General features: G+C 45.1%; 1 protein-coding gene across 3 annotated transcripts in view; it reads left to right on the top strand.

Annotated features, from left to right (window-relative positions):
- The window catches only part of kmt2d (lysine (K)-specific methyltransferase 2D), a 38,458-nt gene extending 21,085 nt beyond the window's left edge, over positions 1-17,373 (top strand). For all 3 annotated transcript variants that reach the window (XM_084070202.1, XM_084070201.1, XM_084070203.1), the window contains 21 exons: positions 341-2,103; positions 2,528-2,648; positions 2,790-2,874; positions 2,987-3,053; positions 3,177-3,409; positions 3,957-6,980; positions 7,083-7,232; positions 7,583-7,747; positions 8,195-8,336; positions 8,800-8,869; positions 8,957-9,129; positions 9,568-9,692; positions 9,788-9,920; positions 10,028-10,149; positions 10,311-11,691; positions 11,785-11,921; positions 12,241-12,371; positions 12,872-13,157; positions 13,259-13,332; positions 13,416-13,524; positions 14,048-17,373. In XM_084070202.1, coding sequence (XP_083926328.1) covers positions 341-2,103; positions 2,528-2,648; positions 2,790-2,874; positions 2,987-3,053; positions 3,177-3,409; positions 3,957-6,980; positions 7,083-7,232; positions 7,583-7,747; positions 8,195-8,336; positions 8,800-8,869; positions 8,957-9,129; positions 9,568-9,692; positions 9,788-9,920; positions 10,028-10,149; positions 10,311-11,691; positions 11,785-11,921; positions 12,241-12,371; positions 12,872-13,157; positions 13,259-13,332; positions 13,416-13,524; positions 14,048-14,140 — 8,584 coding nt within the window. In that variant the 3' untranslated portion in view covers positions 14,141-17,373. The remainder of the gene's footprint in view (positions 1-340; positions 2,104-2,527; positions 2,649-2,789; positions 2,875-2,986; positions 3,054-3,176; positions 3,410-3,956; positions 6,981-7,082; positions 7,233-7,582; positions 7,748-8,194; positions 8,337-8,799; positions 8,870-8,956; positions 9,130-9,567; positions 9,693-9,787; positions 9,921-10,027; positions 10,150-10,310; positions 11,692-11,784; positions 11,922-12,240; positions 12,372-12,871; positions 13,158-13,258; positions 13,333-13,415; positions 13,525-14,047) is intronic.
- The last annotated feature ends 1,514 nt before the right edge of the window (positions 17,374-18,887 follow it).

Raw genomic sequence — 18,887 nt, 5'->3', positions numbered from 1 at the left:
AAACATACACATAAGGCGCTCCCACCATCCCAGACCACACTACAACTGCTACCCATGTCATCTAAAAAATAAAAAAAATAATATCAAAATACTAGTTTTATAATGCAATAATCAAAAACAAGAACATTGGAATTTAAGAAAAGCAAGCAAAGAAGTCTTGAAGATATGAAATGAGGTCATTGATCTAAGTGAAATAGGTAGCCTATTCCAGTCTGATGGTGCTTTAAACTTAAAAGAACGTCTCTGGTTGCTTAGTTTGATTCCTGAGATCCTGTTTCCTCAAGTGCTCTGTAATAGATGTTTTTCACATACATTTTCTTTCTTGCATGTTTTCTTATAGACCAACGGGGCCCACGAATCCCCAGGACATGTATACCCGTGCTCCGTTCCCCCCTCAGTGGCAAGGCCATGCCCCTGGTCCACGGCGGTTCCCACAGCCGGCCATGGGCCACCATCTGAACCCTGCTGTCAACATGCAGGCAATGCAGGGCTTGGCAAACCCTCGTACTATGATGCCAGGGCCAGGAGGAGAGGCCATGCAAGCCATGGGGCAGGGACCCCCGCCACAGTTCATTGAGTTGAGGCACAACTCCCAGAGACTGGCCCTGGGACCCCAGTTTATGCCCAGAGGGCCCCAGGCCAGACCACGTCTTTATATTCCTCAACAGGACATGACAGCACCTTACGCTCATCAGCAGCATCCCATAGCTCAGACTGTTGACACTCAAGTAGAGGGAACTAATGACTCACAGCTTGGTGGATTATCCATGTTACTGCCGCAGCAGCAGGCTCCTGGCCCCTCGCAACAACAGCCGCAAGTCCAGCCTCAGGTCACCAGTGCTACCCCCAACACTCCTAGCATTCAACAGCAGCAGCAGCAGCAGCCTCCACCACCCAGTGCAGTGGCACAGACAACCTCAGTGGACCCCAGTGATGACCTACCGGAGCCTGACCTGGAGGGACTAGGTGATGCCCCTGGAGGTGTAGAAGATGAGGATGACCTGGGCAACCTAGACCTGGACACTGACAAAGGAGATGATGACCTGGGCAACCTGGACAATCTGGAAACCAATGACCCACATCTAGATGACTTGCTCAACAGCGACGAGTTTGACCTGCTAGCTTACACTGACCCTGAACTAGACCAAGGAGACCCCAAGGACGTGTTCTCAGACCAGCTCAGGTTGGTGGAAGCTGAAAGTGAGGCGCCTTCGTCGTCCTCACGACCTGTGGATGTTAAAGTGGAACTTAAGCCCAAGGTGGAACCAGGACAGCACTCACTCACCACCGCCCCCGCCGTTACTGGGGGCTCCACTGCTTCACAGCTACCCTCTGCAGAGACTGTAGCTAACATCAAAATCAAGCTAGAGGCCCCACAGATCGTGGTGAAGGATGAAATGGGCGAGGCTGTGTCCATGCTACTTGGTGCGACATCAGCCAAGCCCACACAAGCAGAAAATGAGTCTGCGTCACTCAGTTCTGTTCGGCTTGGAGGACTTTCATATCCTTTGCCAGGCCAGGGCGATCCCCTGTCTTTCACCCCAGCCACTCAACACTCTGACATGGGGGACGATCCATTGGGGCTGCCTGATGTCGGGGGCCAGCACTCCCCTGCTGTGGATCTGGCCAAGGTAGAGAGCTCTTTAGACGGTGAGTTGCCTCTTCTGATCCAGGATTTACTGGAGCATGAGAAGAAGGAGCTTCAGAAGCAGCAGCAGCAACAACAGCAGCAGCAGCAACAGCTGAGCTCCCTCCACCAGGAAGGCATGGCTGCACATATGCATGGCATTCCAGGACAACAACCTACCCCACAGGCACCTGCTCACATAATGCTGCAACAGCACCACCGCCCACCACCCCAGGCAATGATGGGGCAGACAGGGATGGTGCCCCGACCAACACATATGATGCAGCAGCAGCAGCAGCAGCAGCAGAGGCTCATGGGACCTCACATGGCCATGGCTCAGCAGCAAGCAATGATGAGGATGGGACAGCCAGGGGCGATTCATCCAGGTCTCAATCATCAACAACAGCCGCCACAGCAGCAACAACAGATGCTCAAGCAACAGTCCCCTCTGGCCAACAACTTCTTTCCTGATAAAGGTAATCACAACTAGGAAGATTATGCATGGTAGATTACATACATCTGCCAATGCTACTCAATCGTCAAGATATGCAATTTACAAATGTGCAATATTTCAGCATTATTTGTGTTAATTGACTGGAAATAATGAACTTTCCAGCACCAACATTTTTGTTTGGGACAGTAGTGAAAGGCTCCATCTGCTGATAGGCACATAAAGTTTAATGGTGTTATGTGAATCCATTGTGTTGTCTTAATTTTTGTGAGAAGCCACACCGCCTTTGAGAAATTAATGTGAAAAGTTAATCTTAAGCGGCCCATTACCTAACTTTCCACAAAATGTCATACAAATCCAAAAACAGACTGAGTTAAAGACTGTTGAATCCATCAGTGTCAATGCATATAATATGGTAATGTGTTTTTTCCCCTTATTATGTATTGCAGATTTAGACAAATTTGTTACTGATGACATGGATCCCATTGCCAAGGCAAAGATGGTAGCATTGAAGGGTATCAAAAGAGTGTTGGCACAGGAGCCAATGGGTGTCCCACCAGGCATAAACAGGTACTCATGTTATATGTATATTTTTCATTTAGATATGACTTTTACTTTGGATGTGTGCTCATTATGTGGTCACAAGAACCCCATACTAGTACAGCCGTTTGTTCAAATTTAGGTACTGATTTAAATTGTTTTATTTCCAAGGCAACAAGTTTCTCTTCTTGCCCAGAGACTGGCCTCTGCCCCAGGAACAGATACACAGAGTCAGCTTGCACCTGGACCACCTAAGGTATGTTTTGTTGTTTTTAAATGATATAAGCTATTCAACCAGTCAGTTTTGCTCCTACTGAAACATGGCTGTGTTTTGTGGTTGCTTTAATATTTTCCTTATGTGTTTTTAGGAGGGAGAACCCAGTGATCCAACCATGTCAAAGCCCAATCCTCCCCAGTTTGTGCAAGGAATCATCAGTATGTTTTAGTCAAATGATCACTCAAATCCTTATACATTCAATGTTCAGTACTTGTTATTTCAAATTGATTCTTCCACATTGTTTTTTACATTTCTCATAATCTTGTTCTCTTCCGCTTCAGATGATGCTGAACAGCACCAGTATGAGGAATGGCTTCTTCACACTCAGCAGTTACTCCAGATGCAGTTGAAGTTTTTAGAGGAACAAATTGGAGCTCATCGCAAGTCTCGCAAGGCACTGTGTGCCAAGCAGAGGACTGCTAAGAAAGCTGGGAGGGAGTTTGCTGAGGCTGATGCAGAGAAACTCAAGCTGGTTACAGAAGAGCAGAGCAAGATCCAGAAACAGCTGGACCAGGTATGTAAGCACTGCAGTGCAATTCTTTAGGCTTCAAACATTCTTTGGTGTTTCTGAACGAAGCTCTGAATGTTCTTGTACTTTAGTTTATGCCCTTTCATAACCGCAAGCTGCAGTTCATTATAGATCCTGTGGGCGGAGACATTGTATAGCTTAGCCATGAATGAAAGTTTTGACTTTCATATGCCCTTTTATTGAAAGGATCACATTAGGGAAAACATTACATTTTATTGTGTCGTTATAAAATCAACAGATCAGTAGTAACAGAAACATTTTACTGGAGCAATCTCGGCACAATACTATAAAAAATTAATCACTGTCAGACAAAGCACACTCGCCAATAAAAATAGCAAGACAAGAAAACCTTGTGCACACAACATTCTTAAATGATAAGTTGGCCTTGCTTGAAGTTAAAATGAAATATTGTCAACTGCAAATAAAGCATGATTTTTTTAGAAAGATTGCAATGAAAGAAATACAATAATCAGCTTTCTTTTACAATGATATGTCATACACTTTCAATATCCTTTCACATGTTGTGTTTTAGGTGCGTAAACAGCAGAAGGAACACACCAACCTTATAGCCGAGTACAGAAGCAAGCAGCAGCAGCACCAACAGGGCTCAGGTCTTCTGACACCAGGGCCCTCCACACAGGGCCCACCTCACATGCTCTCCAAGATACCTGGCCAAATGATGATGGGTCAACAGGGCCCTCCAATGATGGGCCAGCAGCACCCTGGCATACTGCCACAAGGTGGAATGCCAGTCAGGATGCCTCAAGGACAGCCCTTCATGGGAGGAGCCCAGCCCCCCCAGCACCCTGGAGCTCTAGGAGCCAGAGCCCCTGTTCCTCCCGGTGCTCCTCCAGGGTTTTTCCCACAGGCGGCTGGAATGCAAGGAGCAGACCCCAGGCTTCTCCAAGAAAGACAGCTTCAACACAGGATGCAGATGGCCAAGCTCCAACAACAGCAGCAGCAGCAGCAGGTGATGATGGGTCAGCAACCGATGCCACACCCTGGCCAACAACCTGGTATGATGACTCAGCCACAGCCTGGCATGATGGGCAACCCACTCATGACCCAACAACAACCAAACATACAACAGGGAATGCTGCCTAACCAGCCCAATCAACAGGGCATGATGCAGGTGTCCCAGGGTATAGTTGGTCAGCCTGGAGCCCAGCCCATGAACCAGCTTCCGGGCATGATGGCAGGTCAACCTGGAATGATTGGGAACCCACCCATTGGGCCTCCTCAGCAGCAACAGAGGCCCCAGATGTTGTTGGGACAACAGGGGATGGTTGGATCTCCAGGTCATCCTGGCCTCAGGGGACCTCAGGCCCAGCTAACCCCACAACAACAGAACATCCTGGCCCAGCGCATGCTTTTGTCTCAGCAACAACAACAGCAGAATGCTGCCAAAATCCAGCTACAACAGCAGCAGCAGATGGCACAGCTCAGACAACAACCAACACAAGGCTTAATAAATCAACCGAGCCAAGAACAAGGGGCACTCTCTCAACCCTCTACCCCCCAGATGAGTGCCTCCCCTTCAGCAGGAGGTAATCGAGTCACACCTCAACCACAGGGTGCTAATGAGGGCTTGCAGCAGGGGTTTCCCCAGGATGTTCAGAACTCAGGCCCAAAAGAAGGAGGAATCCTCAGCCCTGGTCCTACAACCCCATTACAACAGAGTGGTCCCTCCACACCCAATCAGTTGACCCAATCAGGCTCTGCAGATCAGCAAAATGAGACGGGACAACAGCAGCAGAATCAGGCCCTTATGGCCCAGCAACCACAGCCAAAAGCTCAGTCTGTACCTCAGCAACTGTCAGGTTTTGTTGGAAACCAACAAGCTGGCTTGCATCCTCAAGTACAACCACAACATCAGCAGCAACAGCAAGTTCAACTCCAGAGGCAGATTTCCCTCAATGCTGACAAGACTGGTCTGGTCAAAGTCAAGGAGGAAGGCCAGCAGATGGAATTCTTAGTACAACAACAACAGCAGCAGCAGCAGCAGCTGCTGCTGCAGCAACAACAACAACAACAACAACAACAACAACAACAATCTGGTCAGAATGCCATGCAACCTTCACAAGAGCCCAACATACAACAGCATGAAGGAATGGGCCAGATACAGAATGTCATGGGCCAGAACCCCCTTGGTTCTGGCCCGCCTGGTATGATGAACCATCCTAGTCCACAACAGCAAGCTCTCATGGCTCAGCAACAGAAGCAGCAGGCTATGATGGGCATGATGCGAGCGCAGCAGCAAGGGATGCTTGTACAAAGGCCTGGAGGTCCACCTGGACAGATCCGTGCCCCCATCAACATCCAGGCTATTATCGCTCAGAACCCCCAGCTCCGCAACCTTCCTCCGAACCAGCAGATCCAACACATTCAGGCGATGATTGCCCAGCGGCAACTCCAACAGGGCCAGATGCTGAGGATGTCTATGGGCCAGGGACAGCCAGGCCAGATGAGACCTCAGATGCCCCCCGGACAGGTGGGACAGCGCATGCCAGGCATGGAAGGGCAGCAGATGCCATATGGTCCCATGGGGAAACCGGGAGCGTTGGGCTCTCCACAGCAGCCCAGCATAATTGGGCAGCAACCAGGCGTTGCTCCTCACATGCAGCACGGAATGATGGTACCTGGGCAACAACAGCAGCATTTACAATTGGGGATGATGCAGCAACAGCAGATGATGAGAGGACAAGTACCTATGGTCAGGCCCATTTCACCTCGCCAACCGCTGCCCAACTCTCCTGGCGATCCTCAGCGCCATGCCATGGCGCAGGCCATGGGGATACGACCGCCCACGCCCAACCAGCACCAACAGCAAGCCCACATGGCAGCCGCGGCAAGTCGCTTGCAGGGGTCTCCGTCCCATTCTGGCTCTCCGAGGGGGCCAGTCACCCCGGGCACACCGTATTCAACACACATCTCATCTCCTTCTGTTGCCGATGGTGGAGCTGGAAGCCCGTACAGCCAAGTCAGGGCATCCCCACTCAGGTCTCCAGTGGCCAAGAGTCCGCTCGATAACCCAAGCCTAAAAGCAGAACCGCAGATGTCCGGAAATGAAATCTCTCACATGGCCCCGGTTCCTCCCAATGGGCCGCAGCAATGTGACAATGCCCAGAGACAGCCTCAGCAGCACGGGGCAGGAGCCCATGCTGCTCGGCCGCATCCTGGTTCCAGAGAAGGGGACCTGTGTAAGATAACCCTGCAGAACATCAAGCAGGAGCCAAGGGAAGTGCAGTGCGACGGTGGAGGAGGAGGAGGCGAGGCTAACCCTGGGGCTATAAAGAGAGAAGTCACTGGTGAGCTAGTGAATGCTGCCAACACTACTGGATTTGTAAATGCTGCATCCATGGCAGGAGACCCTGGGCATCAAGGTGCGAGAACGGAGACTGGCCAGCAGCTACTCCAGAAACTCTTGAGAACTAAGAACCTGCAGCTGGCCGCTCAGAGGCCCTCTGAAGGCATCCACAACGAGATCAATGGCCACATCAACAGCAAACTGGCCATGCTGGAGCAGAAGCTACAAGGGACCCCACGCAATATGGAGGCAAGTATTCGTCCATGCATTTATTAAAGATTGATTCTCATTATATTGATCGTAAATGTTAAGGCGAATGCTTAATAAGCCAATGTTTTTGATTCTCAACAGGATCTGCAGTCCATCACAAAAAGAGCTCCCGTAACAAAGGCCAAGCGCACCAATAAGCCTGCTGGGGAGCGAGGGCCTAATGCACGCAAGAAGAACAAGAAAGAAGAGGTTGGAAAGAGTGCTGAAGCCCTGGTGAAACAGCTGAAACAGGTCAGAGGAGTATTACTGTCTGTCTGCCTGCTTGTTTGTTTTAGGGGTGCAACAGTTAATCGAACTAATCGATTTAATCGATTATAAAAAAAATAATCGATACTCAATAATTTGATAACAATTGATTGATAAGCAAGTCTACAAGCTCACAACGCGTCGCATCTCGACACATTGCGAGATCGCAGAGTTGTTATTTTCACTGTTTTTACCATTGATACCATTGTGCGACAAAGCTTTGTTGATATTTAACATTTATGAATCGAAAAAAAGTAATAGATAGAATTATCACTAGTTGCAGCCCTCGTTTGTTTGTGTTTGAGTGGTTGTTTTCAAGATCCTTTATCATGCAGGGCCTCTCTCTGTTGCCCCTGATGGAGCCATCAATAGCAGCCAGTCTGGACCTGTTTGCCCCATTCGGCAGCAGCCCTGCCAATGGCAAAGCTCAGTTGAAGGGCTCCTTTGGAAATGCGGTGCTGGATAACATCCCAGACTACTACTCACAGCTGCTCACTAAGGTAGTGCCCATTGACAACATGTGCTTATGAGCGATACATTTCTGTTGACAGACTTGGTAACAGACTTTCATTGAATTACTGCTGTGTATAGTGACATATGATACACATTAGGGATGAGACATTTAAACGGTTAGCTGTTTAAGTGAAGGACATTCCGGACTAATTAACGGAAAGTTTTATATAATTAATAAATATGTCAATTTACAGAATGAATCTTCTCTACTAGCTTGAAGCTTCTTTCATCTGTTTTTCCCTAATAATCATGTACACAATTTTCCTACAAGAATGTCTTCTGATCTTCACATGCCTTGTTTTTTTAGGACTACACAAGGCTATTTACCGTTGCAATCCTGAATAATATGTTTCAGTTTAATTTTGCATCCCGTTAACAGTTCCAGTATTAATCAGCATTTGCAGAAGTACTGATGATGCTACTTGTCTTTACAGAGTAACCTCAGCAACCCACCAACACCCCCATCCTCCTTGCCCCCTACACCACCACCCTCAGTACAGCACAAGTTGCTCAATGGCGTTACCACTGTGGAAGAAATGTCTGGGGGCCAGAAAGAGACTACAGAGGATGCTATGGGTAAGCCAAGTATGCTTCAACTCAGAAATCTATTTTTTCTCGTTTTCCTTTGCCATTTTAGTTACCCATTTAACCCATTAAAACCGGGAAAGCATATGAGTAATTTTAGATTTTTCCTTTGGCTATTCAAAAATAGCAGATGTACAAGCTCACTGCGAGCTTGTACATCTGCTATTTTTGAACATTTCTGAAAAATCTTGAAAAGTGTGAGAACTACTGATTTAGAAGGCATTTGTAGAATCGGCCTCAGGCCTTAATGGGTTAAACACTATGTACATAGCAAAAATAGCTGGTCTGCAAGAAAGCTCACACCACAACGTGATGTTGTGAGCTTGCAGATCTGCTATTTTTGCTGAATATTCGCCTGTGTTCCTCGAACGTTCACCCCTTTCTAGCATCCCAGAATAGGGACGCTAATGTTCATGTTGTTAAACTTGCTCCAATTTGTCTTATTTTGTTGCAGAGGAGGTGAAGAGTGTGGACATTCTAGCAGCTCTCCCCACCCCGCCGCATAACCAGAATGAGGACATCAGGTATAATATGTAGCCTGTGTATTTCCATGGTATGATGACACTTCCCTTTGCAGTGTTTGCAAACTCACACAAACGTCTTTCTTTCAGGATGGAGAGTGACGACGAGGATGCCCCAGAAAGCATCATTCCAGCTTCCTCCCCTGAAAGTAACGTAGGTGAAGAAACGCCACGTTTCCCTCGGCTTAGGGAACCAAAAGAGGAGGAGACGGAGAGAGCAATATCTCCCATCATCCCCCTCATACCTCGATCTGCCATCCCAGGTGGGAATCTGACAGCAGGCTGTCTTAATTAAAACATTTTGCCACAAAAATGTATTAACCACATGAACTCTAGTGTCCCTATTCAGTTTAGCGAGAATACATTGCAACCCGACACGTTGTGAGCTTATAGATGAGCTGTTTTCAGCGAAGGGATATGGTGTGGAAGGAAAAAAGGAGCGGACACATTATAGAGCTCTGTGGGACGTCGCCAAGTATATATAGTTCAAGTGGTTAAATCACACCGCACAAAATCTGTATATTTTGTAGACCACAGCAACAGACAGTCATGCTTTGTCGTACCATCCAACTCTTCAGCATTTAATGCATTCATAGTTACATCAACAGCAGTGGCCTGTTACAGCACCATCAACAAAAATCAGCATGTTGCAACTTGCATTGTGAGTTACCTGTTAATAACATTGCTCCCCTTCCGTTTAGCATTTCCAGAGAACAAACCGTTAGAAGCAGCTGATGGCAAGTTGGTCTCCACATCTAACCACTGGGACAAGGCTAAGAATAACGAGGTGTCCGTCACCTTCACACTGTCATCTGCTGCAGCAAAGGTACTAACCTGTCATATCACTGCTCCCTGCTTGACCACTTTGATCTGTACTCAGTAGTTGACAACAATAACTCTTCTCCCTTATTCCTTGTCCAGAATCTGAACCATGTCATGGTGGCGATGGCCCAGCTACTTCACATAAGGATGCCAGGTTCCTATGAGGTGACCTTCCCTCCTAGCCCTGGCACGCCTGGCGCTGCCATGCCAGGAAAGGGTCCTGAACAGCCAGGTATTTGTATCACCCATATATTTCTAGGCCTCGGATGTTATTGTGACGATGGATACAGTGAATAAAAGAGTATCCTGATGGTGACATGGTCTTTTCTTTTATTTCAGGGGTGCTTTGTGTAAAGGACGGTGCTTCACCTAGTCAGGATGAATGGCTGAGGCAGTTTGATGTGTCCCTGCCAGGCTGCACTTTGAAGAAACAGGTCGATATTCTCTCACTCATCAAACAGGTCAGTCATTGCATATCTTTGCCAAACTCAAAGATCCATATGATTCCTTATGATCAAAGGTGTTTTTTTTATTGCCCTGATATCTTGTATGTATCTTGTATCTTGTATGACGCACACATTTTGTGTACTTATATCTCATACTGGTACTTTATTTCTCTCAGGAACTTTCTGAGCAAGAGGACAAACCGGTACAGCACTGTTACACCACCAATGTGAGCGACTTGGATGTGCGCCACCTTCCAATTATCCCCATAGAGGAATCTCCACCTCCTTCACCCTCCCCTCCACCTCCTCCTTCGTCTGACCCAGCTCCCACCAGCGAAGCAGAAAATCCCACAAAGCCAGCCTCTCCCTCGCCTTCTCCCTCCAGTCCCTCCCAAGTCCAGATCAAGACTGAACCTGAGCAGGAAGCTATTTCTCCTCCTGTTGATGCTGAACCAACAGAACCCACAGAGCCTGCTGCAGCTGCTCCAGAAACAAACACAGATACAGATCCAGTCGCTGCTGCCTCCACAGACCCTGATCCTACTGCTCCTAGTGAAGATGCTTTAACCCCCGCTGCAACGGAGGACGACTCTGCTACCGAGCCAGTCCTCCCACCCAAGGATTCCCCGACCACCATGGAGGTGTCCCCCAAAGCCATCAAGCAGCGCAGGCCCCATTCTCCAGACGAGCTGGTGGTACAGCCCAAGGTGAAGAAGTGGAAGGGGATTCGCTGGAAGCGTCTTCAGATCGTTATCACCATCCGCAGGGGTGGTTCCAAAAAGGAGAACAGCCGCGAGGTGTCGGAGCTAATGGAGCGCCTGCGCATCACTCTGCGGCCAGACAAGCTGCCACGAGACAAACGGAAGTGTTGCTTTTGTCATGAGGAGGGTGATGGATCAACAGACGGGCCGGCTCGCCTGCTCAACATAGACGTGGACCTTTGGGTGCACCTCAACTGTGCCCTCTGGTCCACTGAGGTGTATGAGACGCAGGGTGGCGCCCTCATCAACGTGGAGGTGGCTCTGCGTCGCGGCCTGCGTACCCGCTGCGCCTACTGTCAGAAAACGGGTGCGACCAATAGCTGCAACAGACTGCGCTGCCCCAATGTCTACCACTTTGCCTGCGCCATCCGGGCGCGCTGCATGTTCTTCAAGGACAAGACCATGTTGTGCACCCAGCACAAGTTGAAGGGCCCTAGTGAGGAGGAGCTTAGTACTTTTGCGGTTTTCCGCCGGGTCTACATCGAGCGTGATGAGGTCAAGCAGATCGCCAGCATCTTACAGCGAGGCGACCGTATCCACTTGTTCCGCGTAGGTGGCCTCATCTTCCACGCTGTTGGCCAACTTCTGCCTTCCCAAATGGCCAACTTCCATTCCTCCACCGCCATCTTTCCTGTGGGTTATGAGGCCACGCGCATCTACTGGAGTACGCGCGTGCCCAACAAACGATGTCGATACCGCTGTCGCATCAATGAGAACGAAACCACGCCGCTGTTCGAGGTGCGTGTGCTGGAGCATGGCATGGAGGACTTGCACTATCGTGACAACAGCCCGGAAGGTACATCCTGTAGAACTGTCCCCACTCATCTGTGTTCACCAAAGAAGGTGCGACACCCGTATCTAACACTGTACTTTGTTGTTTTCTCTTCAGGCATCTGGGAGCGGGTGGTCCAGGAGGTGGCTAAACTTCGGGATGATAATGGGATGTTGAAGTTGTTCACTGACCACGTCAAGGGAGAAGAGATGTATGGCCTCACCATCCACGCTGTTATGCGCATCACTGAGTCGGTAAGGATTGGAAAGCAAAACCACTGGCACAGTTATTTCCCTTCTGTAATAATAATGCAGTTATTATGACAGTATAACGTACAAATACAATATAGCTTAATCTTAGCCCAATGATCCATAATAATGTTTTAAGGCCTCTACCTGAAATGTAGTAATCACTTCGTCCATCCTTCTGTCCGTCCGTTCACATATTTGATTATTGTTATTCTTGTGACCACTGGAGGCAATATTTGGTTGACTGAAAGATGAATGAATGTATATGTGCATGTATATAAAACTCATAACATAACGCATAATATACATTGTTTGTTGTGTTTAGTTGCCTGGAGTAGAGAATTGCCAGAACTACCAGTTCCGCTATGGCCGCCACCCCCTGATGGAGCTTCCTCTCATGATCAACCCCTCTGGGTCTGCCCGCTCTGAACCCAAGGTCCTCACGCACTGCAAGAGGTGAGACAAAATCCTAACATGGTGTGGCACACAATTAGGCCTGTAACAATTATTACATAATCGTCTAATCGCAATTATTTGAAACAATCGCAATTATTTTTTTGCATAATCGTCATAATCGTTTCCATGTTGAAACATTTTCACACATTTTCAAATATAAAAAAGCAAAAATAGCAGATCTTCAAGCTTACAACGCGTCACTTCGTGAATTATTATTAAATGTCAATAATTTCATTTTATATAGTTGAGTTACTTGTCATCTGCCCTGTGCAATTTTTTATTACGAAGCATAAAAGGTAAACAGAAATGATTCTTATTCATGTGTTCCAATATTCAATGTCAAACACACAATTAGATTGCTAATCGCAATAATTTGAGTGATTAATTAATCGTCAACTTTTAAATTTGTAGTCGTGACAGCCCTACACACAATGCTTCTAAGAAAATGACCTGACTTGAGACCTGTATTGTCATCTCTTTTCACCCATCTGCCTCCACAGGCCCCACACTCTCAACAGCACCAGCATGTCCAAGGCCTACCAGAGTACCTTCACCGGGGAGATCAACACGCCCTACAGCAAGCAGTTCGTCCACTCCAAATCCTCCCAGTACAGGCGGCTGAAGACCGAATGGAAGAACAACGTATACCTGGCACGGTCCCGCATCCAGGGCCTGGGTCTGTACGCCTCCAAGGATCTGGAGAAGCACACCATGGTCATTGAGTACATAGGCACCGTCATCCGCAACGAAGTGGCCAACCGCCGTGAGAAGGTCTACGAGGAGTCGGTATGTTGACTCGATATCCACGTACCAAACCTGTCTTCCATTAATATCTGTGAGTCTTATTGTCTGTTTTTTTTCTTTTCTACTTCTCCTGCCTGCCATAGAACCGTGGGATCTACATGTTCCGTATCAACAACGACCAAGTGATTGATGCCACTATAACAGGCGGCCCAGCTCGGTGCGTTTTACTGCTTGATATTTCTCTTTTTAATGTACTTGTCCTCGTCTTATTTACCATTAACTTTTCATTTGTTTCCACAGATATGTCAACCACTCCTGTGCCCCCAACTGTGTTGCGGAGGTTGTAACATTTGACAAAGAGGACAAAATTATCATCATCTCAAGTCGCAGGATCCCAAAGGGAGAAGAGGTAAGTGCTGTAGACAGCATGGGGCATCCGGGTGGCACAGGGGTAAACTTCCTGCCCGACACCGTGGCGACTGGGGTTCGAATCCTCCACGGTCAAAAGAAGTGACTTGACGTGTATCAGATGAGACATATGGCTGTCTACTACACCCTCCCCAGGACCAACTAGTAGGGGCTCAGCAGTGACAGGGACTACATGGGGGATTAGGAATTGGCATAATTACTAAATTGGAAGAAAAAGGTAAAACTAATTGGAAAAAGAAAGAAACCAGACAGTGTGAACTCCACATTACAATAGAGCTGTCAAATAATGGTTTAATATTTGAACACTATTCGAATTGAAAAAAAAAGAAAGAAGGTCATTTCAATGTGAAGATTGACATTGATGTATATCTGTTTCTATATAGTCGAACTTGTGTTTTCAGAAATAATATTTAAGTAAATTTTGGCCATTGTTGACAGCCCTAATAAATAATAATGTTTATGTTTTTCAATAATCTTTTATCATTTCCATTTCCTTGTTTCAGCTGACATACGACTATCAGTTCGACTTTGAGGACGATCAGCACAAGATCCCTTGCCATTGTGGGGCCTGGAATTGCCGAAAGTGGATGAATTAACAGAGGAAAGAAAACGAGAGAAAAAGAGACTTCCTTTCTCATTGGTGCCAGAACACTCCTGCGCCAAAGCCTTTTTTTGAATCCTACTTACCCAGTGCATAAGCTGTTCTGAAATACGCGGAGGGAGACACGCCTCCTCCCATCTATGAAAGACTATAGCGTTCACACCTGCAGCCAAAGGTTTGAAAGAGCATTAACAGATTTAAAAGAAGAAAAAAAAAGCAACCAACCACCTCCACTAACAGCAGCCTAATGGTGGGACAATCTTTTCTCTTTGGACTAGTGGAATTACTCTTTCCTCTGCCAAAAGCAACCCTCGTACCCTACTGCACCCTCTCAATAAGCTTACTATGGCTGGAAACAATCCTCATCTACCAAATGAATCTGATCCTCCTTTCTTCTGTCCGGTATCAGTACTCACAGTGCAGAGTTCGCACGGAGCTTTGAGAAAATAAAAAGCCATTTTAAGTAACTAAGAAGTGAACTAATGCATTTTTATGTTTTAAGTCGGACCTACTTCTTCTCCTACACCCCTACCTCCCTTCCTCCCTTACCTCCCAGGAAAAGAAAGAGACACTTTCCCTTAAAAGTCATCAATGAAGACAACACGGATATCGGCTCGCTAGACAATCCTGATGTGGCTCTGCATAGAACTATGTATGATCGATGGTTAAGATGTATGATAATGATAAGTTCAGATGCTATTGACCTCTTGGCTCCAGAGGCGCCAGGTGTTTTTATGAGTGTCTGGAGTCTAAAGGTGGGTTTAGTTGGACCCAGTCTACCTCATTGATTTAGTGGGAAGTGACTGCTTTGTACAAAAAACTGTTAACTGCTACTGTGGAAAATGGGGGGGGGGAGGGAGGGGATGTTTTTACAGGGCTTAAGCCTGATTTATGCATCAATGACAAATGTTTTGTGATTTATTGTGCAACAAAAATGTTTTCATAACTGAAGATGCATCACCGTCTGCACTTTTTCAGCTGAAAATATGTTTTTGTCAAGCGATACGCCACACTACACTTTGTTGCAGAAGCATAAATCACTCCTTAGCCTTCTCGGACAAGCAGGGAAACTTTAGCAGCAGGTTTGCTCTATCTACTCTATGCTGATGATGATTTACAATAATGAGCCAACATAATAATTATTATTATTATTACTCACGAGTTATTTATACAGAGGAAATATATGACAGTTTTGATAAGATATTGCATTAAGATCACAATCAGAAGCTTAACAGGAGTCCTGTAATGCCATCAGATCATCTTAGATTTTCATGTTAGATTTTTTTTTTTGTTTCTCATTTATATTTATGCATTTAGAAATCATGCTTCTTGGTGTGTGAAAGCACAATAGCATCCACCTTTTTCTAGGTTCGCTTACAACAGACTAATGGTGTGAGCGGTAGCTCCCACAGCTTTAGGATCACAGATGGATACCGTGGTCTTGGAAAGACTACGGAGTCCAACCACCCGAGTGAAGGAAAAAGTATGCTTCATTGTCATGTGTTCAGGTCACAGTTGATTAAAACTAGCCGGTGGATGCCCGACTACTATCCCTTTTAATGCTTTTTATGCCTACATCTCAATCTTCTCTCAACCTTGAACCCTGAATCATGTCACCATCTTCTAAAACCATGTAATGGACTGTTTAAACTTTACTGTAAGGAGTCTTTCTCTGCCCCGAGTTACAGCCTATACAGTGTATCTGCTTCCCTCTTAGTGTGTTTTTTTTTCTTTTTCTAGTGGTTGGTACCGTCTTCTTGAGGCTGAACCCAGTGGCAGGGGAAGACTTGGGTTGTTTTCTTTTGTTTTTGTTTTTTTTGTAAAGATAAGGGCATTTGTTTTCATTTCTCGGAAAGATGAATGACAAAGTAAATCTTTTAAGAAGGGAGCTTTACTAAGACTCCACCTTCCCTTATTACTTTGTTTCCTCTTCCTTCTAACCTAAGACCTCACATGATAAAAAATGCAAAAGTGTACAAACTGTATATAAATATATATACACATTGGGGGGAGGGGGGGGGACAGCAAACTCTTTATCCAACCCCTTTTTAATCAAAGTAAAAAATGTAGAGAAATAAAATTGAGAAAATTCAACCACTGGATATCATTTTATCATAAAGATGAAGCTGTATATATATAAATATATGTAAAATGGCAAACTAATATCTTGATATGTATATGAACCAGAGTGTTTTTGCATTTACCTGTTTTTCTATTAGTGTTTTTTGCTATAAGCTTTCAAAGACAGTTTGTTAAAAAAAACAATGGGTATTTCAACATGTCTGGTCTTCTCCAAACGATTGGGACGAGAAGCCAAGATAATGACAACATTGAGAAAGGATCTGTGCGGAAAGTCATGGTTATTAGATATGAAAGTCACTTATGGCGTAAAGCAGAAGCAGTACAAGGTGCATAGTATTTGTGTATTTATGTAATATTGTTCATGTGTTATTTTTTTCCCATTTTATTTATGCTACTGCTTGTTGAGTACCAAAATATGTCCCTTAATTGATCGCAATTGGATTAATATACAGTTTGAATGGAAAATCTTGAATTCCCTAGGATGATACTGTTTTGATTAGTGTTTTTTGCCTCTTTTTTTTATCTTCCCAATAGAAGTGAATGTGTTGGTATACCTTGTGAAATGGTTACTTGGCCTAATGTATGTTATGATGTAATACTCAAAGTTAATCCCATACTTACCTGAGAATGGATTGCACTCTTGTAGTATATAATGGAGTACTTCTCTAAAGTGGTAGACATTGATCAAGTGTCCGAGGCAGTGATATACAGTATATATATATATTTTTTGGTATGTTTATATTGCAAGGGAAGACCATGACACGACATTTTGCCGCTCACTGGATTTTAGCCTGAATAATTTTTAACTTCTTTGGATCTTAATTTAAGTTCTCTGCATATCTTATAATTTAATAAAGAGTTTGCTCAAGTTGAAGTTTTTTTTTTTTAACCTAACCTACTTTTTAAAAAGATGTTGCATTCTGTACAGCAGAGATACTTTTAGGGAATATGAATAAATATAATGATCATTTTTATTGTATGTGGCATGTTTTGTATGGATGTTATTTTGAATTGTACATATTTTTTTGATGACGCCAGAGGTTGCATCTCTTTATATACAGCTTTTCCCCTCCCCCTACCCATCATCTTATTTCTTTGTCTGCTTTTATTTCTTGTAAAGGAAAATAAAATGCATTTTAAATATAATGATATTTTTCTTTTTTTCATTGATCCCTGAAGTCCACAGCCACAGGTCACAAAAATCATAAACATGGCCTAATATAGTTCTATGAGGCTAAGTAATAACCATACTGAAAACCACCTTTTGAAAGATCATCACTGCATTTAAACTCAACTTTGTATCTAAATACTAAGTAATTCATTGTCACTAATGTCTTTGAGTATAAACCATGGTGGTACAGTGGTAAGATAAATCGAAAGCAGAGATTGTGACTTCAAAACTCAGACTGGGAAGTCTCTTGATTGAAAAATTGATATTTTTTTCCCCAAGTTGGGAAGTCTATGTCAACCATAGAGTTAAAAAATAAGGATGTCAACCAGGCAGTGACATTAGCTGGTATTATTATTTTTTTAATATAAATACATTTGACCACAAAAGGCAAAACGTCACTGACTATCAAGTATTTTGGTCTCATGTTGTTGCCGCGACACCTGCTGGCTGAAAAAACATAATTATTCATAGCATATTTGTATTGTGTATATACATTATTACTGATAGCATTCTTTCTATGTTGGTGGGGTAATGTAAGGTTTGTGCGTGATGAATCTAAAACTTGCCTTACATACATTTATAGGAAGGGGGGAAACAATAATTGACAATTATGAATTCCACTTAATAAACTTACAATATCACTGGTGTTCACCGTTCACTTAGGCTACGGGGTTGGGAAAAGCCATCTAAAACTTAAAATGCAATCAAAAATCCATAATTCAAGTTGCACAAAGACGTGTCTATTCAACAGACGTCATCTCTACCCACTGGGCACACAATACAACAACGCCCAAACGCCGTGCATACGACGTCCATACGACGTCCCAGTCAGACGTGTGCCGACGTCGTTTCAACGCATTTATACAACAACGCCCAAACGCCGTGCATACGACGTCCATACGACGTCCCAGTCAGACCTCAGTCAGCAGCTGTTTTTGGTCTGACTGGGACGTCGTATGGACGTCGGCATACGCCGTCCGTACGACGTCCCAGTCAGCAGCTGTTTTTGGTCTGACTGGGACGTCGTATGGACGTCGGCATACGCCGTCCGTACGACGTCCAGTCAGACATGTGCCGACGCATTTTTAGGTCTGACTTGGACGTCGTATGGACGGCGTATGCACGGCGTATGGGCGTTGTATTATTGTGTGTGCCCAGTGAGTGGGTAAATGGTATTTTGTTTAAGACGTAGGCCTACAGTAGGCTGCCTTGCCCCACCGGAATACAGTGACTGATTGATATGAATTAATAATATATACTGGACCATACATAAAATGAAGAATACCTTGTGATGTCAGTGACATTTTATTACAAATGAAAATACAAATAAGAAACAGTGCAGAAACAATACGTTTTCGTATAGCAGCAATTTTGCATGTACAATATAAATATAAATATATTGTATGTCGGGCAGAAAACCTCATTATGGCCAATACTTTTCATTATGTTGCGCGAGGCTTTTTTTTCTTTTTTCAGGACTTTCAAAAAG

The sequence above is a fragment of the Gymnoscopelus microlampas genome (assembly GCF_963454915.1).
Source record: "Gymnoscopelus microlampas genome assembly, chromosome: 10".
Lineage (NCBI taxonomy): Eukaryota > Metazoa > Chordata > Actinopteri > Myctophiformes > Myctophidae > Gymnoscopelus > Gymnoscopelus microlampas.
Note: the sequence above shows the minus strand (reverse complement) of the source record. Positions and strands in the feature narration are given on the sequence as shown.